Below are 26,719 nucleotides of genomic sequence, written 5' to 3' on the forward strand. Positions count from 1 at the left end.
AGGTCTCAATTTTTGTTAAATCGGTATTATATAATTCACATATGTGTGAGACACTTGGATACTTTTACACTTACTTAATAGTCCTGTTAGAGTGGGTGTGGGGTCGGGATACACAGTTGAATAATTTGTTTCTTGTTTAACTTTTTTTTTTTATCTGCAGAGTCTCTCCGTCCGTCTTTTCTTCTTATGGGGGGGGGGGGGAGGAGACAAGACCAAATAAAATTGTTGCACTAGGCTGGAAAACGACATTCAGTACCTCATTACAAATATTCCCTCTTAATGTATTTGAATCCTTGATATAAACAGTTTGCCAGCATTCATTATTTCAATTCAAAATTTCATTTCATTTCATTTCATTTCCACAACTTGCTCAACTAGTAAAAAAAAAAAAAGAAAAAAAAATAAACGATACAGGACAACATATTATGAATATATACTAGCATCAATGATAAGGAGTCTATTCCAGGAAGGCCCTAGTCATGCCAGTATTGCATCTGATATACTCTTTATAATGAATTTCTCTTGAATGAAGACATAGAAACACGCTGCTTAACGTCGGCTGGAAGACTATTCCATATCTTAGGGCCGAAATATCTTATTGTGGATCGTGAAAACTTGTAATTAAACTTAAACTTAAAGCTTAAAATTAGGTTATCTATAATCTTTCGCCTGTCTTGTAAAATAGCTATTAACCTCATTGTTCTTTACAAAGCAAAATCAAAAGAACATGGCAACATATTACATCTAAACAAATGTATAAAACAAACAGTTTGGGCTTTATCAATATCAATATCCTGATTGCCCTACCAAGCTGTAATAGTATTGGTAATAGTAATAGTCACAGTCATAGTCATAGTAGTAGTAAACGTAATAGTAATAGTCATAGTCATAGTCATAGTCATAGTAATAACACTTAAAAAATATATATTTTCCGAACAAATGACAAGAACGTGTGGAATGCGAATGTGGTTTCGAGTTTGTTATAATTGTTATTGCAGGTTTCTAAAGATTTAAAGTTCTAAAATTCACTGAAATCGCAAAACCATATTACAACATTAAAAAATGCCTGTTTTTATGTTTTTGAATTCTAATGTTGTTGGTCATTCGTATTCGCCCCACATTCAATGCCGGAGGCACTGACTGAAATATCACCCGTAGAACCAGTTGGTGAACTAACACTGAATGCAGCAGCAGCTGCAGTGTTAGCGGGACCACAATCTACCACGGGAAGACCTGTAACTGCCGGCGGAGATGATTGACCGTGTGGATACGGCACGTACAGGTACCTCTGAGGACCTTCCACACCGTTGCTGCTCGGCGCGGACATGACTGCGGTATAACTGGGTGGCGGTGCACAGTAGGGAGGTGCGTCTTGCCTTGGGTAGTTTCCAACGCCGCCGCGGGCCGCTGCAGTGTCGGTGGCGACGGTGGGATTCCCGCTGACGGAAAACACGGTTGGTGACTGACGTCGTTGCTTCTGGCTGGATGCCGAGCACACCGTTCCAATGATAGTGAGGATGATCGTAAAGCCAAATACTGAACACACGACAATAACCCCAATCAGCCATCCAGCCATGCCTCCTTCTTCGTAAGGTGGATCTGCACATGTCAGCGGTAAAACAAAACAAAAAACCAAAAAACTTAGCAAAAAAAAAAACTTAACAAAAAAAAAAATAAAAACAAAATCTTTACTTGAATAAATCAGAACTTATGAAGATTACAATCACAGTGCAAAAGCGCAAATGATGAAGAAAGTGATACTCGAAAATGAAAACACTTGCACTAATACCGAGAAAGTCATTTGCGCTTTTAATTCTTTGTAATTACGCTTTTATTTGATATCCCTCATAAAAAAAAAAGTGAATGTAATTGTGATTACTTTAAATTTGTGGATAATTACGCTTAAGGATGTTAGAAAGACTATACATTCAACTTACACAGAAATATGATAATAATCATTTTGCAGACGAAAAAAAAAACCAAACAAACAAACATACAAAGGCTACCACGCACCTGTGCCATTAAAGCAACCCTGAACGATGCCTGCAAGCAAGGGGTTCTTACCAATATCGTACGAGCAATGGACTCCGACGTCTTGTCTGTGGTCGCAGTTGTTTTCTCCCCAAGGCCTGTGGTAACACGACGACAGTGACCACTCGTACCCGTCGCAAGACACATCGTCAAGGTGAATAGCCCCTCTCCCTTGTTCGAAGTACTGGACAGCAAAGACGACGCTAGAGAAACCAAGCTGGCGACAGACGACCTCTGCCTCGTTTTCACCCCAGCCATCATCGCACACAGTGCCCCACTCACTGTTATGATATATCTCCACTCGACCACGGTCTGAGGAACTTCCGTCAACAAGACGGACGTCGTCCTCGGAGACTAGGGTAGTGATGTTTGGGGAAAATGCAAGTTGGGAATGGAAGTGAAATTCAAAACAAGCCTACACTCTAAAACAAGAGCGAAATGTCAGAGATGAAATGTCGGAGGCAAAACTCTGAGGTAGAAATGTGAACGGTAAAGGTAATATAAGAAAGAATGACAGAATCAAATGGCACCGGCGCATGTACCTCTGCCATTTCTGCTCCGTAGCATTTCAATATCATAACGGATTCAAGAAACAGGAAAAGTACCTATAACACTTTTAAACATAAAGAGAGCGAGGAAGAGTCAATTTTTGAAGAGATATTCTATTTTGTTTGTTTATTCATTCACGTTGTATTCATAAAAGAGTTAAGGAACATTGCGTCGGTTCTACCGATGATTGATTATAAATCTTTATTTTTAATTTTCTTATTGGGCCCAGAAGGTATTACAAACAGTGACAGAAAGTGAAGGTATCATCAAAAGGGGGTAGTTTTTTGGTATATTATAAAAGAAATATCAATGAATGAATGAAAACGGCCAGTACCCCTCACACAAGCACATAAATGCACACACATTCACGCATTGACTTTCCATTTATTTTTCTAGTTTGAATGCTGATGCATGGAGACGGCTTCTCGAAAATCGGCTATTGCTTCAAAAGAGAAGACGAGAGGAGACTCGTGAAAATTCATCACGGAGCCAAAGTACCCTTTCTTCTGAAAGAAGACACCTAGGCGATTTAAGAGAAATCACTTTTTCGCCCTCTCGTCTGTAACATGGCTGAGAGGAAAGTTTTGACAAGTTTCTTCTCACCCCTTCTTGCCAAAACAAGGCACTGAAAGCTAAAGCATACTACCCCTATGGGCTCTAGATTAATCTTTTACCAATTCGAATTTGCTTGCAATATATTGGAAAAGTACCAAGAAACTTGTCTGGCTGACGCGATTCGCAGGGATAACGAGCACATGTATATATATATATATATATATATATATATATATATACATATATATATATGCATATATATATACATATATATACATATACATATATGTGTGTGTGTAGAATCTGCATGCAATTCACTCAAGCTCCATGAACATTGGTGTGGCCCGATTTGTCTTTTTGTAGGGGGGAGTTATTTATTTTTGTCTCATCTTGTCTTGTCTCCTAGTTGATTCTTCTTTGTATTGTTACTCCTATCACAGTCCCGCCTTCACGCCTATACTCACCATACTCGTATGTGTTGCATCGCACACCGACATCCTCGCTGTGCCCACAGTTGTTCGAACCCCAGGGCTCGTGTGAACAGTACGACAGACGAGATTCAGTGCCCACACAATTGACGTCATCTAAATGGATGGGGCCTGTTCCGGCCCCGAAAGACTCGCTGAAGTAGATAACATCTCCTAAACCGAGTTGTCTACAAACTACTTCTGCCTCTTCCTGGCCCCATCCGTCGTCGCACACAGTACCCCATTCGTTGTTGTGGTAGATCTCAACTCGTCCGCGGCCAGACCAACTGCTGCCAGCGAGACGAACGTCGCCTTCTTCCTCTGTGTAATGTTGGAGAAGAACATGAATTTATGACCACATGTAATAATTTGTGGAGAAAGCTGGTAATTAGATAGAACAGAAGACAATTACCTAAATTTCTTTATTCTTATTTCTGTCCTGCTCTTCTTCCCCGTCCCACCTCTCTCTCTCTCTCTCTCTCCATCTCTCGCCTCTATCTCTTTCTCTTTCTTGGCATTTTGCTCTTTTGGGAAATGCATGTGTCGTTTTATGAGGTCGAATGTGACTCAATTAGTCAAAATAAGCCAGAGTAAACCCAGAAAGTATCTATCGACTCAATCTCAATTTCCTCTTAGAAACAAAATTTGTTACACGTCATTGCTCGCTTACCATTGGAGGGTGGAAATGTCGTAGACTCGACGACAGTATAGGAGCAAGTGACACCCACATGATCATAATACCCGCAGCTGTACGGACCCCACACTACGTTGGCGCAGTCCGAAAGCTCATCTTCGTTACCGGAGCAGCTTATGTTCGACAGGTGCACTGGTACCACATACCCGTAATACACTTGAGTTACGCCCACCTCTTGAAACCGAAGTTGGCGGCATGCGACCTTTGCATTGTTGAAGGTCCAACCGATGTCACAGATGCTACCCCAGGAGTTCCCGTGGTAGATTTCCAGTACTCCTCTCGACGACGTACCTTGAACAAGTCGGAGTTCCCCTTCTTCAGCTGGATCACGGCATGTGTATGAATAACATATTAGAGAAAAATGGCCACATCATCTGTTAGTAGTAAATGCATTATTGTTTAAGAAAATAATTATGTTACTTCATGCCAATATCCTTGCCACTATTCTTTCAGGTAACTACTCAGATATGTAATTCGCCTTGACAGAGACTAACAAGTTTTTTGGGTTGGGTTTATTTATTTTTTTTTTTTTTGTCAACCTTCGCGAACTTCACTATAGTGCATAAGCTTTTAAATAGTCATTTTGCTGGCATTTAGAGTCCTTTTCTTCTGTATCATGCATGATCGATAAAGTTTGATGTACAATTGGATTCGTGATAAATTGAACAAACCAGAAGCAGGGCTTTCCTACCTATCAAGGAATGGTCGATATATACATAATGCACATTATATATATATATATATATATATATATATATATATATATAACTCCGACTTGTTCAATTTACATAAAAATGTACAATTTAGTCTGATTGACTACGGGAAAGACCATTGACTATCAGGAAAGTCTGATACAGTATTCCATCACGGACAAGGCACAACTACTGGCTGGGATGTCTCTATGGGGGCCGGAGGTTTTTGAGGTTGCGTCAGTGAAAGACAAGATGAGGTCGATCTCTGAACCGTTTATCTTCGTGATAGTAAATCAGAGCATGATGTTGGCAAAAGTCCATTGAAAACGCTGAAAACATCCTTTTCATCTTTGGCTCTTCGTGGAGGGAACCACACCATGGATGCGTCGTTGCTACGCCAAACGCGCACAGGCACACTGCGCGGTTACCATGTACTGTGGCAGTAACTACGAGACTAGACGCATTCCATCACAAGCAGGTTAGTTTTGAAATCCGTCCGACCGAGCACACGTATACCCTTGCGTGTATGTCTGCTTCAGAAACGGATTTTAATCTAACATCACATCGCATCCTGGTCGCTGATGAAGAATGCGATGACTAACCTGTTTGGTGTCTTGTTTCTAAAACATGCGCTTTCCTCGCCAGGATAAAGCGTTTTAATGCCATTTAACGTTTTTATCACATGTACAATTTAGCATGGACATTTTCATAACACATTCATTTCATAATCTCTATTGAGATTTTTTCTTGAAATCATAATAAAAGTTTATTGTCATGATATATCGAAATGGACACAAAATCATGTGTTCGACTTAATAAAAATGAAGTCCATAGATACAATGTATAAATTATCAAATATTTGAAATGAATTCATTGGGATAGATAACTAATATGAAGAATGAACCACAGTATCAGCACGCGTAAACCACATAATGATCTGAATGAAAATCTTCTGTGGTCCTGAAAAGGACTCTCACTCGTTCGCCTTACATAGTCTGGTCATCCCAGCACAGATCGGATAGAAACACAGATACATAGTAGAGCAGATAAGCCCTCAAAATCACGTGAATTGTGCAAAATTTGACTAAAGCATGAAACTTTCACCAGTGTTAGTACATACCATAAGATTTATTTTAAGATCGGGAGGTAAGTCTGATTTGACCTCTGATGACCTCCAGAGGTCAATGTACTTTAGATATCAGAAAATCGATGTTTTTAGACATTTGCAAATGATATATGTGGTTATGTTGCACTAAACATGCATTTATACCACAGAGAAATCATTTCCAGATTCAACAGAGCACTGACAGGTTTTTACCTTTGACCTCTGATGACCTCCAGAGGTCAATGAACTTTAAATATCAAAATATCGATGTTTTTAGACGTTTGTGAATGATATATATGGTTATGATTCACTAAACAGGCATCTCTACTTCAGGGAAACCATTTTCTGATTCCACAGAGCATTGACAGGTTTTAACCTTTGACCTCTGATGACCTTTGGAGGTCAATGACCTCAAAATATTATATTGATCTGTGATGTCATTGGTTAATGGTAACCATTGTTAAGATGTACAAAACAAGCATATCTGTCTTACAATGAAATTGTCTTGATATTCTAAAGAGCAGACAGGTTTCTACCTTTGACCTCTGATGACCTTGAGAGGTCAATGACCTCAGAATATCAGAATATTGAAGTATGACATCATTGGTGAAAGGTCAAACATGGTAAAGATGTACAAAACAAGCATATCTGTGTACAATGACATCGTCTTCATATTCCAAGGCACACAGACGAGTTTCTGCCTTTGACCTCTGATGATCTCGAGAGGTCAATGACCTCAAAGTATCAGAATAGTTTGGCATCATCAATGGTAAACATGATGATGTTTTAGAGAGCACTCGTAGGCCCTGTTTATTAACGAGCCATTACCGTTCACCTATGAAAATCACACAAGGTCAAATACCTCGAATGAAATGTGAGGATGTTAATATTGATATTGCGATAGTTAATAGTTAATAATTGTTTATAATGTAGGGCTTACAAACCATGCAATTCTGTTACCAAAAAAGTGGCTACGCATTCCGCAGAACTTTTCAGGTAATTATCTAAGTCGGGTATGTGCACAGAGCAAGGGGTGTCGATCTGTTTTCACGTGGGGGGGGGAACTTGGAAAATATGTAAAAGCATAAGTTCATGGTGCAAAGGAATGAAGCGGAGGGGGAGGGGGAGGATGTGGGTGGGGGATTGGATTGTTAATGTGTGCGTCATCACTTATACGGAAGTTGATGGGGTGTGGGCGCATCTCACCTATATACCCTCCTCCCAAAGACGAAGGTTGTTTTTTTTTTTTGTTTTTTTTTGTTTGTTTGTTTGTTTTTTTAAGAATCTGATGCATACGTTTTGGGGAATATTTGGAAAATTATGGAGGAAGACCAATCGACATAAGGATGTGGGTGGAGGTATCCCCCTCCCACATTATGGAGCTTTTGCATTCTTTTGTTTGCAATTCAATGATCTCGTGCCACTCTTGGTTGAACTACCATTTTGAAAAAAAAATAAAGTCCATACCCAAATGTGTAGCCATAATCAATGCATGGAGGAGAGGTTGATACAGCGAGAGGAGGGTATGAAAGGGGCTGTCCCCCAATCCTTCCCATGCGAGGGAGCCTTTGCAGTAAGAATAGAAATGTAAAAAAAAATCTAGTATACACATTTATGATGGAATATTTGGGAAATTATCAGTAAAAGGAGTGTACCAAATCTAAGGGTAGAAACCGAGGAGGGATTGTTAATTGAAAGATACACTACCCCCTCCAACAAGAGGGATTTTCTTTAATATGTCGGAACTGAAATTAAAGATCTAGTACATACTTTGTGATGATAGTTATAGAACAAAAAATGGGACAAAAGCACTGAGCGTATATGGAAGGGGACATAACGAAAGATAGTGTGGGGGAGGTGGTATGCAAAGGAGATTCTGCCTTTTAATCTGGTGCATACTATAGCTGAAATGTTCAGTGACAATTCATTTTCTGTCAAAAAAAGTGAAGAAAAAAAATCTCAATCTCAGGAAATACTTGGAGGCAAAGTTTTATGTCCCCACCATTCCCCTTCCCATATTTTCTCGGGAGGCGGGGCAAATGCCTCTTGCCCTCCAAAATGAACAATCGTGCATATATAGGAAAGCCTTTTCATATTTGGAATTCAAATAAAAATATCTCTTAAAAACATTTTTCATAGAATAAGGGAAATTATCATTCCCCAAAGTATGTTATATCTGTGGAAGGAACCAAGCAGGGGGAAGGAGTCTATCGAAAGGAGATATCCCCTCTCACAGAAGGGAGATTTTGCATTTCAGAATTAAATTTTAACAATCCGATGCACACTTAAAGTGAAAAACTTGGGCAGTTTTCTGTCTAAAAAGCAAAAAGCAAAAAACAACAAAAACTAACAACAACAAAACATAGTCCACACCTCAGAATTTAATGGGGTGGGGGTCAACTATCCCTGCCACCACCCACCCCTCCTCCAAACTGATGCCCCGGTATGTGCATGTGTTTTATTCCACTTGTTGAAAAGAAGAGAGAGTTTTAAGAAACAATATTGTTCAGTGGTCGCTATCCCAGTCAAGTTAATTGTTTATCAATAAGGTGATTTCCTTCACCTGTATACCTTAAGATGATGTAGGCCTGGTATTTGCCTTGCACGTTATTACATCTATTTCTTTTTTAGTATTCTCGTTTATATTTTGATGTGAAAGTTGTTTACTTTGCCACGATTTTATTTGTACATAGAAAAAATAATCCAAGACTGAAAATGAGACTGATACAATATTTACTGATTGATATGATGCACGTATTGTGTATTTCTATAGCAATAAAAGTGAGCAATTCAAAAGGCGTGTACTCATTTCACATGAACATTAGCGATGATCCTCTGACCCCTGGAGGATATTGAAAGATATGCATCAAAATGTAAGAATATTGATGTCTGGTCTCATTGGTTTGTAATGGCCAGGTGCTTATGAAATAATAATTATATTTAAAAAAATGCATTTTGTGTGTGTGTGTGTGTGTGTCCAAATTTGTATGCAGAGTATTCCACACACAGTTCAATTTTGACTTCCATCTAGGACAATGAGCGGTTACTTTTTTCTCAACTACACTGTAATATCAAAATCTATTGAAAAAACACGGTGGCGGCTGGGTCTAACACATTATCATTCCTTTTCGTTGGAGATCCATGCGGGATGGTCAAAACAAACATAAAAAATAGATATCTCAGACCTAATTGTTATAACAAAGCATCATATCTTCATATACCCAACCCAACCCTCTATGTCCAGACAATGTAAACCACCCCATGGACTTACTTGGAGCTTTAGAATATACTTTGTCAACAGAGAGAGACATCCAAACCTTTGCAGTGCCGACTAAGATCTGCCATGGAACTGATTGGTATTGGCTCTGCATCATTGACAGCAGATCTCGTTTCCTATTCTCCTTCTTCTTCTTCTTCTTCTTCTTCTTCATTATACTGTGTAATCTTGTAATATTCTGCCATGGAGCCTTTTTCTTAATTGGTTAAAGAAGGTATCTAAAGAGCTATATGAAGCAAAAAACAACAAACAAATGCAAAAACAACAAGAGAGACATAATTATGTATCTTTAATAACAGAGCTGAATATTGAGTATCTCTCTCCTGAAGTGTTTCAAAGAGATACAAGAGACAGTGGCCGAGAGTAGCCGCCACCTTTTTTGGGAGTAGGCCTACTTTGTGTTCTTGCAAATGATGCCTGACATTTTTGGTCATTTGCCTTTTTTGAAGAATGCAGCAATAGAGCCACAACTTCCTGCGGAGTGAATATTGTTGGGTTCTTGATGCAGAACATCATCGCTGAATTTGCCTGAGCTGTACTTTCTTACAGGGATTGCCATTGTAGTTTTGTTTTGTTTTGTTTTTTTTTTTTGCTTTGTTTTGTTTTTCAAGTGTGGCTGTAACACTGCTTGTTTTGCATATGATGGTCATTGCAGCTAAAGAGTGCATATCTTCTCTGGATCATTCCAAACTTCATGATGTTTCACCTGGGTGAATGGATCCGAGATGATGCATGCATATTCCAGGACAGTCCTGAGCGGCATGGAGTAGCAAAACACCTGAACTTTATGATACTCGTATCTTCGTCTGGAGAGAGTCTTTGGTTGAAGTATAACCTTTTTAAGCTGCTGTGGCGATTTGATTCCAGCTGAGCCTCCTATTGGAACTCCAAAATATTTTGCACAATCCGCTTTCTCCATGGTTTGCCATGAATGCTTATCTATTCCCTAGGTAGGTCTCGGATGGCAATAGCTAGTTGCAATACACAGGATTGCTTCATGTGGAATGCATGTTGGGCCTCACAGTATGTCGAAGTTTTCAAGATGGTCCATGATGTCGCAGCTGTGGACTGTATACTCCAGGACCATGAGTCATTCATCGCAGTCATACTGTAACAACCCACCAGCTTTACACTGGCCAATACAGGCCCACCAGCTGGAAACTATGCAAATATTGCCCATGAGCTTGACACTTAGGGAAACCAGTCCCATAATGAGTCCGACAAATGGGGGAAAAGATCTATGAGACTTACACTGAATAGATTAAACACTCTGTATATCAGTCTCGTGGGCCTTGTTTTCCTCGAGTGTCGAGATAATGGCCATATTTGCCTATATTCGCTAGTCTACATAACTAACCCAAACATAACAGTTGTATTTGAGGTCACTGCCATCACTCAAGAAACTTAAGCTTATTTCTGAAGTAATTGACCTCTCACATTTCAGAGACCTGTTACTATAAACCAATGCTCTGTGGAATATGCATACAAACTTTGATCAAAACATCAGTGCGTGATTTGTACATGATTAAGCATTTACGATTACACCAATGAAGCCAAACATCAATACAGGTAAGCCTACACATGTGACCTCAGTGACCTCTCATTGTCCTGAGAGGTCAAAGTTGGATATAATGCACAGGCTAATGACCAATGTTCCATGGAATGAAAAGATTCTTCTATTGTAGCATAAATGATTGTACATCGGGTATTACAAAGTTGACCATTGACTATACATAGAATATCAATATTCTGATATTTTGAGGTCATTGACCTGTCACCTTCCTCAGAGGTCAAAGGTAGAGACACGTGAGTAATTTCTCTTGCTCTGTGGAATAGGAAAACAATTCAATTGTAATACAAATGAATATAACATCTAAATCATGTTTGTCATCAACCAATTGCACCAAATATCAATGTTCTGACATTTTGAGGTCATTGGCCTCATCATAGGTCATCTGAGGTCATCAGAGGTCAAAGGTAGAAATCTGTCTCGAAAGGCTAAGTGGAACATTGAGGCAATTCCTTTTACAAAAATTAGTTTTTAGTACATAATTATCGTGTTTCAGTTATGAGTGACGCATTAAAATATCAATTTTCTGACATTTTGAGGTCATTGACCTCTGAAGGTCATCAGAGGTCAAAGATTGAAACCTGTCAGGGCTCTGTGGAATATAAAGACAATTTCACTGTGACCAAAATTAAGTTTTAGTACATCATTACTGTGTTTTATCATTAACCAATGATGCAAAATATCAATTTTCTGACATTTTGAGGTCATTGACCTCTAGAGGTCATCAGAGGTCAAAGGTAGAAACCTGTCAGGGCTCTGTGGAACATAAAGACAATTTCACTGTGACAAATATTAAGTTTTAGTACATCATTACTGTGTTTATCATTAACCAATGACGCAAAATATCAATTTTCTTAGATTTTGAGGTCATTGACCTCTAGAGGTCATCAGAGGTCAATTCAGACTTACCTCCCGATCTTTAGCATGTACTAACAATGGTGAAAGTTTCATGCTTTAGTCAAATTTTGCACAATTCTTCGGCTTATCTGCTCTACTAACAGAGTTTTTATAATGGACAATGACTTATATGTTTGTTGAAACATTCAGTGACATTGTCCATGATGATATGAAGAGTGTTATTGCAAAGTGAGTGAAGCGTGTATTTAAACAATTTCAGGTAAGTCCGACATTTCCTGTGAAAGCTCACTTATAACATAAAAACGAATATTTTTGAAGTTACGATAAAAAAAAAAAGACTCACATTTTCTTCATATTATTTATTTTTATGGCCGCTTTAATTGCAAATATCCCGAATAAACAAAACTGGAGTTAACTCGTTCTGCCAGCAAACTGTTCGTATATTGGCAGCATAATTAAGATTTTCACTACTTCTAAAGCATGGTCAAAAGCCCGTGATTTAGGTTACTGAATAATAAGAAGTTTTTATTCTCCACTAATGAAAGCTTACCGTCATGCGTGCATATCACCCCGACATCCTCGCCATGGCTACAGTCGTGATTTCCCCAGCCATTACTGCTGCACTCACTTAGCTCCTCTTCATTCCCGTAGCAGTTCACATCATCGAGAAAGATCGTCTGGTCTTCTCGACCTCTGCCAAAGTATGTCGAGCTCTTTGTGCTAAGGGCGCTCTCGTAGCCGAGCTGTCTGCACACGACATTTGCGTCATTCATGTCCCAGGAGTCGTCGCAAACAGTACCCCACTCTGAATTGTGGAAGATTTCCACACGCCCTTCGTGACTGCCGGATCCATCAACAAGTCGGACTGCTCCATCCTCTGTAATATGACAATACCACTGACAATAATAGCAACAACAACAACCACACACGCGCGCGCGCACAACACCCTGCGTAAAAAATCAAATAAAACAGCAGCGACAATTGAAGGTTGGTACACTGAAATCCCCTATGGTTATAATATTGTCGATATGTCTGTTTCATAATACAGTCAAACTCTCCTTAGCTCCTTAGCGGACACCTTTCTATAGCAGCCACCTGCCGTATGCGGCCGGTGGCTGCTAATTGCCCCCGGTGACAGTGTGTATAGCAGTCACCTGTCTAACGTGGCAGGCGGCCACCATTTGTGCGTGTGTGTGTGTGTGTTTGTTTCCCTCGTTAGATTTTAACATGTCTATGGCAGCCATAGACCAATACAGAGTTCAAACCGAGCCGACAATTCAGCGTGTTTTTCTACTTTGCAACCGTACCGATCACCACCGCTGCATCCACCCGCCATTCAGTTAAAGACGCCCGGTCGTCGTGAGGAAAAGCTCGCCATGGTAATTCTGAATCGTGCGCACGCCGCGCATTCCGTGCAAAATTCCGATTCACCTGTGTGTTATTGAGAGATCGAGTATCACGTACGAACTAGACCGGTTCCGAATATACGACAGCGGCCGAAGTTGCTCTCTCCTAAGCCGAACGCACGTAATGACGCCATTCTCAATCGTTCGGCTATGGCCTGGCCACAGCAGGATTGCATGCCTACTGTTTATGCGAGAGTACAGTACGAGTAGCAAGCAATTATGTATGTTGACTGTATGTAGGCCGTACTACACTTCGTAACATCACCGTAATTTGCCACCGAAATATTTAGGTCTAGTGACTGGTAGAACAATGATGAATCAATAAGTTTAGACTATAGCCTATACTACAGCCTAGGTCTACTTACTGAAGTTGACACAGCAAGAGTTTGAGGAAAATCGGACAATCCGTTTAAAAGTTATGAATTTTTGATGTTTCTGCTCAGTCAGTGCTGGATGAGAAGACTACTACAGCTTGTGATGTCACATGTATACAACGATATAAAGAAAATATAAAGAAAATTCAACATATTTTCACTTTTCTCGCATAATAAAAGAACACTTGACTTCCCCCGTTCAGAAGGCAAGTGGGAATGATATTACCCTTAACATACGCCAGTGACAATTCGAGGAAATGTGCACTTTTTTTCAAAAAGTAAAATTTTGTGAAATTCTCTTAATATTTTCCTTATAGCGTTGTACGCATATGACATCATACACTGTAGTAGTCTTCTCATCCAGCAGTGACTACGCAGAAACTTTGAAAATGCATAACTTTTGAACGGATTTCCCCCAAGCTTTCACTAATGTGTTTTATTGATATTTCTTCATTTACTCAATCCACGTGTATATGAAGATGTCCTTTAAACAAATTAAACTGACAATAATGATGACCAGTGCCGTATATACGGCACTGATGATGACATAGAGGCTCACATATTTCAGAAATGTAGCGGTGTAATTCCATTACAATACCGCTTGCTTGCAAGTTCATCTGCGTATAATCTATGCAAGCCTTCTACTTTTGCTCTGCTTCCTTGAGTTCCAACCCATGCATTCGTATGGTGAGGCCGCCATGTCACCTCCTTGTTCATTGCATTTTCTTATAGATTTTGAAAATATTCTTATTCTTCATCCCAATCATTATAAATATTAAAACTCTGTACTTTGTACAGCTAATTCATAGTTGTTTAAATGTAAAAGCCTGAAAATCATCCGGAGGTTTCCTTTAACCACTACACCTCCTGGTAGCGAGAGAGCGTGTCGACTAAGACTTACCGTAATGGTCGTAAACCCCTTTTCGTACCTCACACAACGTACCCTCGACTTTGGTCGAGATCAAAGAGGTAGTAATGCTCATTACCTCTTCGTACATATCATTACCTCTTTTGTCAGGATTCACGTTGAAATGATTAAATCCTGTACACACACACACGCCCCAGCCAGTGTTATTATCAAAAGTTTCTAATGACTTCACAATGAAGACTATACTAAGCTTGGTAATTTACTTTGGATATTCTTGCAAATTGCAACCTCAATTCGTCCCTAAGTATGGAAGTTCCGATGGGCCTATTCTTTTCGATCTTAGCGTTAAGATGTACATGTTTGTTATGTATACATCTTATATTGTTCAATAAAGTAATTCTTATTGGCGAAATAATGCATTACTACTTTATTGCTTGATTCTTTCTTATATTGATCATTATAATTATATATATATATATATATATATATATATATATATATACATACATATCACAATAATATGATAATACTGATAATACCCTAATGTCAGTAATACCGGTTTGACTGCTTTTATCCCTTTCATTATTCAAGAGCACGTTCCCCATTCCCCCAGACAGTCAAAGAAAAATTAAAATAATACTTCTTACCTTAATTGCAACATAATGACACTTCTGACATTATATTTGTATAATTCAATTTAATTGGTGAAGCTTAATTTGAACATAGAGGTATCCCTGAGGCCTGCCTTGAATATACAATTGTTTACCGGTAGTCGTTACATCAATTTTTCAGTAAAAATTACCAGCGTAAGAACAGATCACCCCTGCGTCCTCCCTATGGCTGCAATCGTGGTTCCCCCATCCGCGGAAGTAGCAGTCGGCCAACATTCTCTCAGACCCACTGCACGCCACGTTGTCCATGAGAATGGGTTGGCTGTCACTCCCACGGCCGAAGTAGGCATTTGTCTCTGCAGCGATGGCGTCCCCGTAGCCGAGCTGTCTGCAAACCACCTGTGCGTCGTTGAAGTCCCAATTATCATCACACACTGTACCCCATTGGGAGCCACGAAGGATCTCGACTCGTCCTTCGAAGATGTTGGTTCCGCCGACCAGACGGACTGTATTTTCTGTGTATGAACAAAAAACTTCGACTATAGCATGACATAATCGTGTCTTATGCTCATCAAACCCTATATTGAAAGTCGTTATTTATAGCTATCCTATTTAGACAATAAGATACAGGTATTGACAAATAATGAAAATAATTCCCAAATTCGTAAGATTCAACAACATATGTTACAAAGAGAGAGTGCAAGATTGTCATAGCTGAAGAAACCGCCATGATGCCTATTTTTTTATATACCTCATAAGTGAGATTCTTATCACTGATTGGTCAAAAGTATATCGTGTGACAAGGTGTAGTCCCGTCTATCTTGCCTTAGGGTTTTCATGTAAGTGATAGAAAGACAAAACCCTTGTGATAGAAAGGCAAAACCCTCGTGATAATAAGTCAAAACCCTCGTGAATGATTCGTAAACCCTCCGCGACTTTTGTAAACATAACAAGTATACTAGACTTCGCGCGCGGTGTCCGCAACCCCTCCAAGGACGTTCACTACGCGCATCGTACACATGCACAATCATCACACTAGCGCACAGGGGTCAGCATGTTTCAACATGGCATGGCGATCGAGTGCTCCTCCGTGATTTGAAGTGAGTTGAATCAAAGATCGTACACTTTGTCTTTAGGATTTTATAGGATCCCGAAGCAGAGACAAATCTCACCATGTTGGAAATATCGAATTAAAACATGAGCGACGGGAAGCTGGGTAATAACATACTGTATTGCTGTAATCTTCTGCCAAGATTTATGCAGGAGCTCGCAGAAGGCCGCGTGAGTACTGGGTAGGGTCTGTACGAAATGTACGAAAACCACGCAAGCGATCGCTGCCATTAATGGCCTGATTTAACGTTAGTGTTAGAATTTACGTTGTATTTGACTAGCCCTAGATCTTGACATAGCTAGTTATTAGTTGTGCTAGACCTAGTCTTAAACGATGAGGTATATAAAACAAATATCAATTGCTCTGTATTCGGATGGTGGTGGAAATTGTCACTGCCTCGAGGCGTTAGCCGAGGGGTGATAGAAGGGTCGGTATGAAAAGCACCTTGGGAATGATAATTTCCACCATCATCCTCAAGAGCAGTCAATATTTGTATACTATCAAACCAGCCTTACTGTATAACCTTCACTGAAATAACAACAACAACAACAAGAACAAGTCTCGACTTCGAGTCCGAAATTGGGACCATTCAGGGGTAAGTGTCCTGAAAACTTGAATGATTTTTCTTTCATAACCATTATGAAGAAGAATGCAACTATTTATCGACTCTATTTGCCTATAATTGAACTTCGTGCACAGTGTTTTGTTTTGTTTATGTTAGCATGACTTATTTGCAAGAGGATGCATTCCTAGTCAAGAATTCTGGATGGAAAAGTATACAGGTCCTGTAGTTTGGGGGCTACGTCGGTTTAATGAAGAACTGACCATGAGCGGTGACTGTAAAGTCTATTACCTTTAATATTTGAAAATGAATCGAACCAACTTGCTTTCATATTGTAACGGTATTTGATCGTGACCATGTACCAATTTGGGGTGGCGATCTTCCAAGATTTTTCCTATCTGCCACCAAACAGTAACAAGGCTAGATCTCCGTAATGGTAGCTCAATCAATCAAATCTCATCAACTGTCACTCATTCGAAGGTAATGCTGCCACCAGGTTTGTTCAGGTAAACCACGCCTTGCCAACAACATAACTTTCTTATTGTCAGCAGAACTACAGAGAGAGAAGGAGAATAACTAGAATCTATTCATAACAAACACTGACCAATTAGAAAGTTCCTTTTATAAGTGCCTAATCGACCCTGAATGCCACTGTCACATTGTATGTGCAATTGGTTGAAAGTGCGTACATGCAAATGAGATAACTGACTTGACCGCCAAACAGTCCTACTAAGCCATTGCTACAGGCACTTCAATACAGTGAGTCTCGTGATTTTACACTAAAATCTCCTGTTTCAACAAGACTTCTATGCCAAGTTTCTAACAATCTCATCATTCAAGCATTCAGCATTATATAGGTGAGTTGATAATTTGATATTTAGTGTCCTTGTGCATAATCGTGACTGTTAGAGTAGCTAGTGCCTAGTGTAGATATTTAAATACCACGAGTCAGCTGTGCACGTTTCAGTCATTGCACCACAACACTCCATACAGCGACAATTTCGCCACACGTGTTTCCAGCACACACACAGTCAGACTGGCATGCTAAGCATTCTCAACCACTCTCGAGCGTAAGTTCAACAGGCCTAACTGTCATGTACATTTCACTTGTAAATTGTGGCACACAAATTCTGGCATTCCTACAGTGTATCCTAACTACTAGTAATCCCTTCTCTCTCAGTCACAAAGTTCTTATCAAACTGATTACTTCAACTGGCTCGAGCGTCGATGACGGGTTCGTTTGTCCACAGTATATGGACGCGGTCGTGGGATGATGGTCTTGTTATACTGCTACTCTCGATTACTCCACACATCACAACTGCAACCACAGATCACTAAACAGACTTTCAGTCAATCATCACACAACGCTTGACTTTCTTCTAAACTTTGTACAAACAGGAATTGAATTCTCAACAACACAACGTTTAATTCCAAACTTCTATGTACATTGTCGCAAAGTGTGGTTACATGTAATACTCTGACGGTCTGTACACTTTACAGTATTGTACAGTTCAAACATTTACACACGGATTGTTTCCATTTTAGAAAATCTAGTATTGATACTTTACTCTGTGCCCCAATTCTTATATTATTACCTTTTTAAAAAGAAGTATGAGTGCGTTTCTTTACTTACATGTTCATACTAACTTAATACTAGACCACTTTTCTAATAAGGTGCTATTATTACTAACGTTACACTCTGTGTGAACTTAGATTCTATCAACTTTTGGTTATACTTATAGTGTCTTTAACTGAAATTGAATTACCGGTCCTCCATTCTAGATGTTACTTAGCTCTGTTCCTGGCATTTGTCTCCAAATCTAGACTGCAAGCAGTCTTCCTTGGTTTTCTCCTTTATAAAGCACGGCTCAATAAATACGCAAACAACAAGAATAAATAACACGCGTCTTTCTACTAGTCTCATGACACTATCCGGATCTCACCCCGCCGGGATTTTAACCAGCACACACTCCACAGATATATTTCTAGGCCCTGTCAACAGTTCCTTGCAAGTTCTGCACTCACTCTGTCGGTGTCAGACCCTGCAACCTAGGTATCTCACTGCCCGGTACTCGGTGATAGCATAGACATCAAGTGGGTCACACTCCTACCTATCACTGGTGGGACACAAACACCGCTTTCAAATAACCATCTTCTGACACTAACTCAGCACTTCGACCGTTTACTGTGCACTAGTCAGGCCTGCCCTAGGCACACTCGATTTTGACACTTCTTAAATTTACTAAAAGTAATGAGTGAAGAGACAGAAACACAAGGAGGGAAAAAGGGGGGGGGGGGAAGAGGAAAGAACAGCAGCTTGCCATGACCACATCACGCTAGGAGTAGGACATCAATTGCCAGATTGCAGCTAAGCCCTTTGTAGTTTCAGCATCATTGAGACTCAACCTTCCGCTAAAGCATCAAACTTGTCTTTCATCTTGAACCCAGTCTCCGACACTGCAAACATCACAACTGCTGGTTTGGCATGGTAACACGTCACTCATCAAGCTGTAGAATCTGCCGTCAGTCTTTCGCCTCATCAGGAAATTAAAGGGAAAAGGGGGGGGGGGAAGGGGAAAGGGGAAGGGGAATCTGCCCAACACTCATCACAACCTACACCTATATCTGTGTAACCTATTCGGTATTCAAATGCAAAGAGCACTAACGTTACTATGGTACCATCTCATGTCTTCATAAGATGTTAAACTACAATCCACTGCACATCACATTATCATCATAAAATATTCTAAGTTCACACTTCCCTTGAAAAATTTCTAAGTGCTGACACTGTCAAAAATTTCTAAGTCACACTTCTCTGAAAAATTTCTAAGTGCTGACACTGTCAAAAATTTCTAAGTCACACTTCTCTTAGAATGACTAAGTGCTGACTAGTGACACCATAAAATATTCTAAGTTCACACTTCCCTTGAAACAAATTTCTAAGTGCTGACACTGTCAAAAATTTCTAAGTCACACTTTTCTGAAAATGACTAAGTCTCACTTTTCTGAAAATGACTAAGTCTCAACAAGTGTCTCATACAAAAGCAGAACTTACAGTTAGATTCTAGACGACACTAACTAGAATCCTAACACTGTTTAAATTCCAAACACTAGTTGCCAATCTGCATAACATTCTAGCAACAAACTGGATAACAACTTGGGTAACAACAATAATTAGACTGAGTCTATCCTAGGAGACATCGTTCATGACCCCCTATCCCAGGGTCCCAGACCCTGCATTGCATCATCGCCATCTCTCTGTTTAGCAAAGAAAAATAACATCCTCTCTTGATAAATTTGCCTAAGAGACTGTGAGCATGTAAGAAAAATATTCTCAAACAATTGATACTCCATACTTGTCCCTACTCTATTGAGAAGCAGAGTTTATTTTCGCCTAAGTCAATGGAAAAGAAGCCCTAAATTCGCTCTGCATTTGCTATCCATCTTCTTAATAAAATTGTTTCCAATTTCCCTAACTAGGAAAACCATCACAAATATTTTCTAAGTATTTGTTTATATCCTCATATCTCAGTTTATAAGTTCTAACAATACTAACAACATTATAGGGACTTAGAGAATTTTAGACTTACGATTGCTCTAACTTTATAGCCTCAGACTTTATCAGATCACAAATGTAGCATCAACAAGACATCAAGGATGTACAGGGTCAAGATCATCAACGGAATTCTCAGCCAGGGTAAAATTTCAAGCTTCCCGGGCCCCCTTTTATACCCCTTGACCCAGAGTCCTAAAGTGCAGACAATACGCCTCTGAACGCTGATTGGCTAAAAGTTTTTACGTCACGCACAGCGGCAAATTCAATTGGGAAGTACACTGCAGCGACCATTGTTCGCCGGGGAATTAACCTGGATACAACAAAAATTACACTCTCATCTTTGGACATTACACTTCCAAAGCAAATTCTGGCTATTCACCAACTTATTTCTCTTCAGTATAAAAGGTAAGCAGTGAAATTACACATTTCTTAATGCCATTTCTCGTACGTGAATACACTCGATCTTACCTCAGTCCCACATGTACAATTCTATGTTTTCTGACTGAGCTATAATTAGCACACAGGTTTCGCCGTTGCCGGTTGATTTTAGACTTGACAGTAAAACCACATAGTCTCATTTTATACCTGTGAAAACATTAAAATGACTTAAGTTTCTTCCAAAATTCGATCTTGTCTACCAAAAAGATCTACAAGAGCCAAAACCTATGTCATAAATTCTGAATTCGTCTGTTGACATTCTGTGATACGGTAACTACGCCATACACTGTGCAATTGTCTATGTAGCCTAGCTAGCGTCTACACATTGTCATTTATGAGTGCATCCTGCTAGTCTTCTATCATCACTGTTCATTGTTTATTACACATATTCTTCAATAAAATCTTCTTTACTATGATATTCATTTTGTGTAAAAAGCCTAAATTTTGTTGTTTTGTACTTCTCTGAATTTTATTCACATTCCAATGTTCAACATTGCTGACAATTTTGAAATACTTATCAAAACATTGCCTGTATCCAAAGACAATATCAACATTGCTGTTCTCGTTATGTACTACATGTATTGTATTGTATTCTTTATTTATTTTTTTTTTTTTTGGGGGGGGGGGGATAACAGCATTTTCCTCACAATATCAATTTTGGTCGTACTTTGTTATAACGTAAGAAAAAAATGGGCACACATATTGACACTGCATATTCCAGTCATTCGTAAAGTCGTGCGTAACTTTACGAACACTTTTATGAAACAGGGCCCTGGAGGGAGGGATGTTTTCTGTCAAAATATCCAATATAATTATTTCTCTTCTCAAAGCTACAAGTTAATGCAGCAATTAAGAATTTCCATTGCGGGATTCGGTTCTAATCTGCTTTTATAGATAAAGCATTGTAAAGAAAAAGAGAGAAAGTATTAGAGAATATCAAACACAAGCGCACACACACCCACACAAAAATTATAGATATATATACACTGTATATATATATATATATATACAATTGATATAGGCCTATATACGCTCAGCAAAATAAAAGAAAGTAAACACTTTTTCAAGTTTATATTTCTTATAGATTTTTGGTTAAAAGTTAATGATTAAATTTTTATACCAAATGAAAGGTAATTTAACTGGCTTTCAACCTGATAGGTCAATAAAAAGGAAAAACTTTACGCATGACTGAACACCTTCATATTTCTCTTCCAAGGCACAAAAGTGAAGATTGCAAAAATGAACAAGTTCTCATTCATGTGTAAGTGCTCTTCCATGTAACAATGAGAACAAAAGACAAATAAAACACAATAAAACACATGAATTAAGCTGCAAAATTAAACCTGTGATCTCAATGATATTCATTGGAGCCCAAAGATCAATAAAGGCTAAAAAAAAACGGAGGAAAATGAAGAATCTTCTGTCAAATCCAAATTCAAATGAAATGAGAGAAGGAGCAATACTAACATGAATGGTGGGAATTGGAATTGATTTATCAAATTGAAAAATTGTAAATGATAATTAGTTTATGAATTTGTCTCATGAATTCTTAAATTACTAAATTGAAGAATGAAATAAAGATATTCTCTTCATTTAATAATTTGTGTGCCCTTTCTCCTTATTTCATTTGAGATTTGAGTTGACAGAAAATTCTTATTTTCCCCTCTGGTTCCCACTTTGATTTTGTTGGAGGTCATAAAGAGATAAAGAGAACGAAAACTTATTTTTTTTTTTGCTACTTCATTCATGTCTCTCATTTCTCATCGTTCACTTGAAGGGCATTTGCAAATGAAAGACAATGATTATGTCAATTCTTGCAATTTTTACTTTTGTGCCTTGGAGAACAAAAATAAATGTGTTCAGATGGGTAAGGTTTCCATTTACATTGACATACTCAAACTCTTTTATGAAAAATATGAATTCGAAAAAGTGTTCGCTTTTTGTTTGTGTGTGCTGAGTGTATATAATTATATACATGTATAAACCTAATAAACTGTCATATGAACTTTCTTCTTTTTTTTTTCATAGACCAATTAGTAGCATAGTAAGCTATTAATCAGTTCTCTTCTTTTCTTTTCTTTGGTTGGCTTGTTGTTGTTGTTTGTCTGTTAAAAGAAAGCAAACCAATTAATGAAGGAAGGAAGGAAGGAATTTGAAGGAATGAAGGAACGCTTTGATAGATTGACGGTTGAACAGAACAAAAAGACCAGAGGATATCAGGGTGGCCTATCCTTGCGAATAAGGAAGAAGACAGACTCATATTCGGGACCGTACAAAACATGCCAAATATGCTAGCTCCCTGAAAGAAAAATGAAATAATTTCTCAGAATTGTGTATTTTAAAACAGACCTCATTATTACAAGAATCCGTGATATTCTTATCTAAGTTCACTCATTGCGTTAGAATGCTGTTTAATAGTAATGCTATTTTCCTCAAGTTTTATATCACACGACACGAAGGATGGCACAATTCAGCAATTGTTCCCACTGCACTCACCTAACTGGGCTGTTGCATTTCCTAAGACCATGAAAAATGCGAAAACTGTCACGGCATGTCCTGTATCAGTTGCCCAAGGCGCCATGGCAGCATACGTAACCACTGGGGTAGAAACCGCTCTCAAACTCCTGTAGAATTGGCCGAAAGAACGAATATTAAGTGTTGTCTTATGTGTCGTCACTGTCCCCGAGAAAAAACGATCATTGTCTCAGCCTCACTTATCATTGAAATGATCGACCGAAGGCAAGTACTGTCGCTATGATCGCCCTTGGGTGACTGACGTGCAGTCAACAAAAAATGCAATCAAAGGTGGTAGGTAAACAAACTTTGTACTCCAATAAAACGACATCATAATACATAGCACTGGGCCGTTTTCCGCAGTGCAAATATTCATTAGCCTGTTAATGTTAACTTGCTTAAATTCTTCCATTGCAATATCCCTCTTGAATCAAGTATTTACTTGTGTGCATATTACGTGCATGTATACATACGTATATGTATATATATATATATATATATATATATGTGTGTGTGTATATATATATATATATATATATATGTGTGTGTGTGTGTGTGTGTGTGTGTGTGTATGTATTTTGTGCGTGTATGTGCAGGTGTACGTGTGTGTGCGTGTGTACGTCTGTGTGTTCTACACATGACGGTCAATGTATCTTTGCCGTTGCTTACATATAAGTGTCCTTTCAAGACCTAACTGTCGGTGACTAAGACATATACACACTTCAAACTTTCTGGTTTCGTAGCATCTAAAGAGCAAACGTCTATGATGGATGCTGTGCTTCCTATGTTTATGGTGACAGCAAACATGCTCACAACACATTCGTGCAAGATAGGACTAATAGAAAACTCAGGCCAAGATCACCACAGCACAGCATACGATGTCAAGGCTAGTGTATGTCAGCTAGTGCTGTGTTTTTAAGAATGAAAGGCCCAGTTTACGGGAACAGGGACGTCGATTCATTTTAAGGATGGAGGGAGAAACAAATTTTAAATGACGTACTGCTGGTGTCGAATTCCGGATTTAATCAGCTGACTTTTAACCACATTTTTCTGGTACAAGCCACTTCCGAGTTTAATCACCAGACACACCCTCCTTCCTTTTCTCGCTTTGTCATTTTCAGAAGTGTTTCAAATCCTCCCTTTCTAATATTCGGATCATTCCCAGAATATATTTACCATTAGGAAGCAGAGAGCAGCGTGTTACTTTGATCGATATTATGTAAACATGATACGATCAAAAGGTGTAAATGTTTATAGTCGTCCGTGTAGTTTCATGTTGTTTTTTTTTACTGTCTCTAAATTTGATTTTTTTTTTTCATCTATAGTGAACGACCAAGTGAAGACACAAAGCCATTCAAACGCTTAGATACGCTAGTATTTTATCCCGATGGTCTTTTGGGGGTCTCCCATCGAAAAAGTTACATAGTTAGGATGGTAAACTGTGGTAATGAATTGTTAGATAGGCAGCTATAGTTAGACGCTGGTAAGTTGTAGTGCTCAAGTAAGGACATGGTTTGTTCGTGACCTAAGCGCAGCAAGCCCATACATGTGATTATTGTGTTGTTGTTTGTTTGTTTGTTTGTTTGTTTGTTTGTTTGTTTTTGGGGGGGTAAGATCAGGTAGAGTGTAGAGTGATAGATTAAAAAAACAATTAACAAAAAAATTTGAAAAACAATTGAATTATGGTTAATGAAATCTTAGTTTACTGCAGCTATAAAGAGATGTTGCCTTTTCATGTGTGTATTTTGTGCAGTTAAGCAGATATTGATGAGTTTAATCAGGTTTATCAAGGTAAATTTTTAGTAGCACAAGACCTGCGTAGAAATTGCAATTACTTTTGTATACATGATATGAATTTGCATCAATAGTAATGCTTTTTCCGCTTGGTAAAAAAAAAGAAGAGATTTAGAGGCATAAAATTTAAGAATACAGCTGCCTAGTTTTGTTGATATTTGTTTCAGTTCGACTATGATGCTGTTATCGAACGAAATTCAAATTCAAAAAAATTACGGAAAGGGTATGTGTGTGTGTTTGCAAATTTCCAAACTCGACAACAGTACAGCAGAATTGACGGCATTGAATGTGTACGAGTTTGTGTGTGTGTGTATTACAAACATGTTTATGCTCACATTGAATGTCATGCTAGAGTGTACGTTCTTCTAGTACTCCAACCAAAAAAAAAAAAGAAATGCGCATTACTGTCATAGCACAGAAACATTTCATGTATACAGTGTATAATAGCACACTGATTTTTTTCTATCAAAATAAGACCGTCATATAGAAAGAAAAAAATGACTACGTATGTAGAGAATCAGATTCATTTCAACACATTTCAAGTCAAATTTTATTTCCAATATTACAAACGTTTTTCATAAAAATTATTATGTATTAATGTAATACAAAATATACAAAGATACATTCAGAATCAGGAAAAAAAACAAACAAAAAAAAGAAAACCAGCATTTTGTACAATGAGGAGTAAGGGAGGATTGTGATAAAACACGTCATTGTCATGAACTCAACTAAGTACAGAAGAGAGGGAAAGAGGAAAAAATGTATCTTCATAATATTATGGACATAAATCTTGGTGAAGGAATGTACGTGACACACGGATGTCTCGTTATTCATACGCGTAATGTTTTTTTTTTTATTCTTTTTCTACAGATTCATGAATGGTGAAAAGAAATGAGGGAGAAATGCACGCAACAAGCCAAAAAATGAAATAAGCAACAAGAACACCTCTTTGAAATAAAAACAAAAAGAAACCACGTCACAAGCAAAAGTCAACAATGTTGATTGTTTAACAACGTCATTCGTTGCAAGGTGCTGCGGCATTTATTGCCTCATTGCTTTAGAATGACTTAAAATTGAAATGTAAATTGACAAGACTTATCATTTCCAGAGACTGGGGCTGACAACTATGACGAGATAAACAAGATACTAGTAAACGGTGACGTCAGACGGACTAACCCATGACCTTTATACAGAGTACATAGATATTTTACCAACAACGGAACAAAGACACAATCGTTAACCCCCACAAGCAAACTCACCAACAACTTTGCAATGACTGAAGGTACGAGATTGTAGGGTTGCAAGTGACGATCTCTGTATTATTTAGTAGAATATTTAGTGACTATTTAGCAAGTTGTAGCCTTTGTGATTGACATTGATTAACATTTAAAAAACTTAAATTATCTCCAAAATGTGTCGGAAAATGATTTAATATTTACCCAGTTGTTCTCAAGGGCAAACTTTAGAGAGTCATTTTGTATCATTTTAATCATTAACATAACGAGCTTGTTAAAGACATGAGAAACTACTGGATGAGAATGGCAACGAGCTGAATGTTTGCTTCCCCTTTAAATTGGTATCACATTTACTCGTTTTCGTGTACCCAATCCCTACCAGGCGTTTCCATTCTTTTCTTTCTCTCTAGAAATCTGCCTTTCCCCCTTTTTCTTTTTTTTTTTGCAATGTT

The 26,719-nt window shown here is 38.5% G+C and overlaps 1 protein-coding gene across 1 annotated transcript in view; it reads right to left on the reverse strand.

Moving 5' to 3' along the window:
- Window positions 1–1,087: 1,087 nt before the first annotated feature.
- LOC140231144 (scavenger receptor cysteine-rich domain-containing protein DMBT1-like) overlaps window positions 1,088–26,719 on the reverse strand; it is a 46,479-nt gene continuing 20,847 nt past the window's right edge. Inside the window, exons 9-15 of the mRNA XM_072311296.1 lie at window positions 23,221–23,348; window positions 15,249–15,572; window positions 12,349–12,675; window positions 4,273–4,617; window positions 3,600–3,923; window positions 2,065–2,385; window positions 1,088–1,599 (exon numbers count right to left, since the gene is read on the reverse strand). Of these exons, the coding sequence (XP_072167397.1) occupies window positions 1,088–1,599; window positions 2,065–2,385; window positions 3,600–3,923; window positions 4,273–4,617; window positions 12,349–12,675; window positions 15,249–15,572; window positions 23,221–23,348 (2,281 nt within the window). The remainder of the gene's footprint in view (window positions 1,600–2,064; window positions 2,386–3,599; window positions 3,924–4,272; window positions 4,618–12,348; window positions 12,676–15,248; window positions 15,573–23,220; window positions 23,349–26,719) is intronic.

Source organism: Diadema setosum, chromosome 7 (genome assembly GCF_964275005.1).
Source record: "Diadema setosum chromosome 7, eeDiaSeto1, whole genome shotgun sequence".
In the NCBI taxonomy this organism is placed as follows: domain Eukaryota; kingdom Metazoa; phylum Echinodermata; class Echinoidea; order Diadematoida; family Diadematidae; genus Diadema; species Diadema setosum.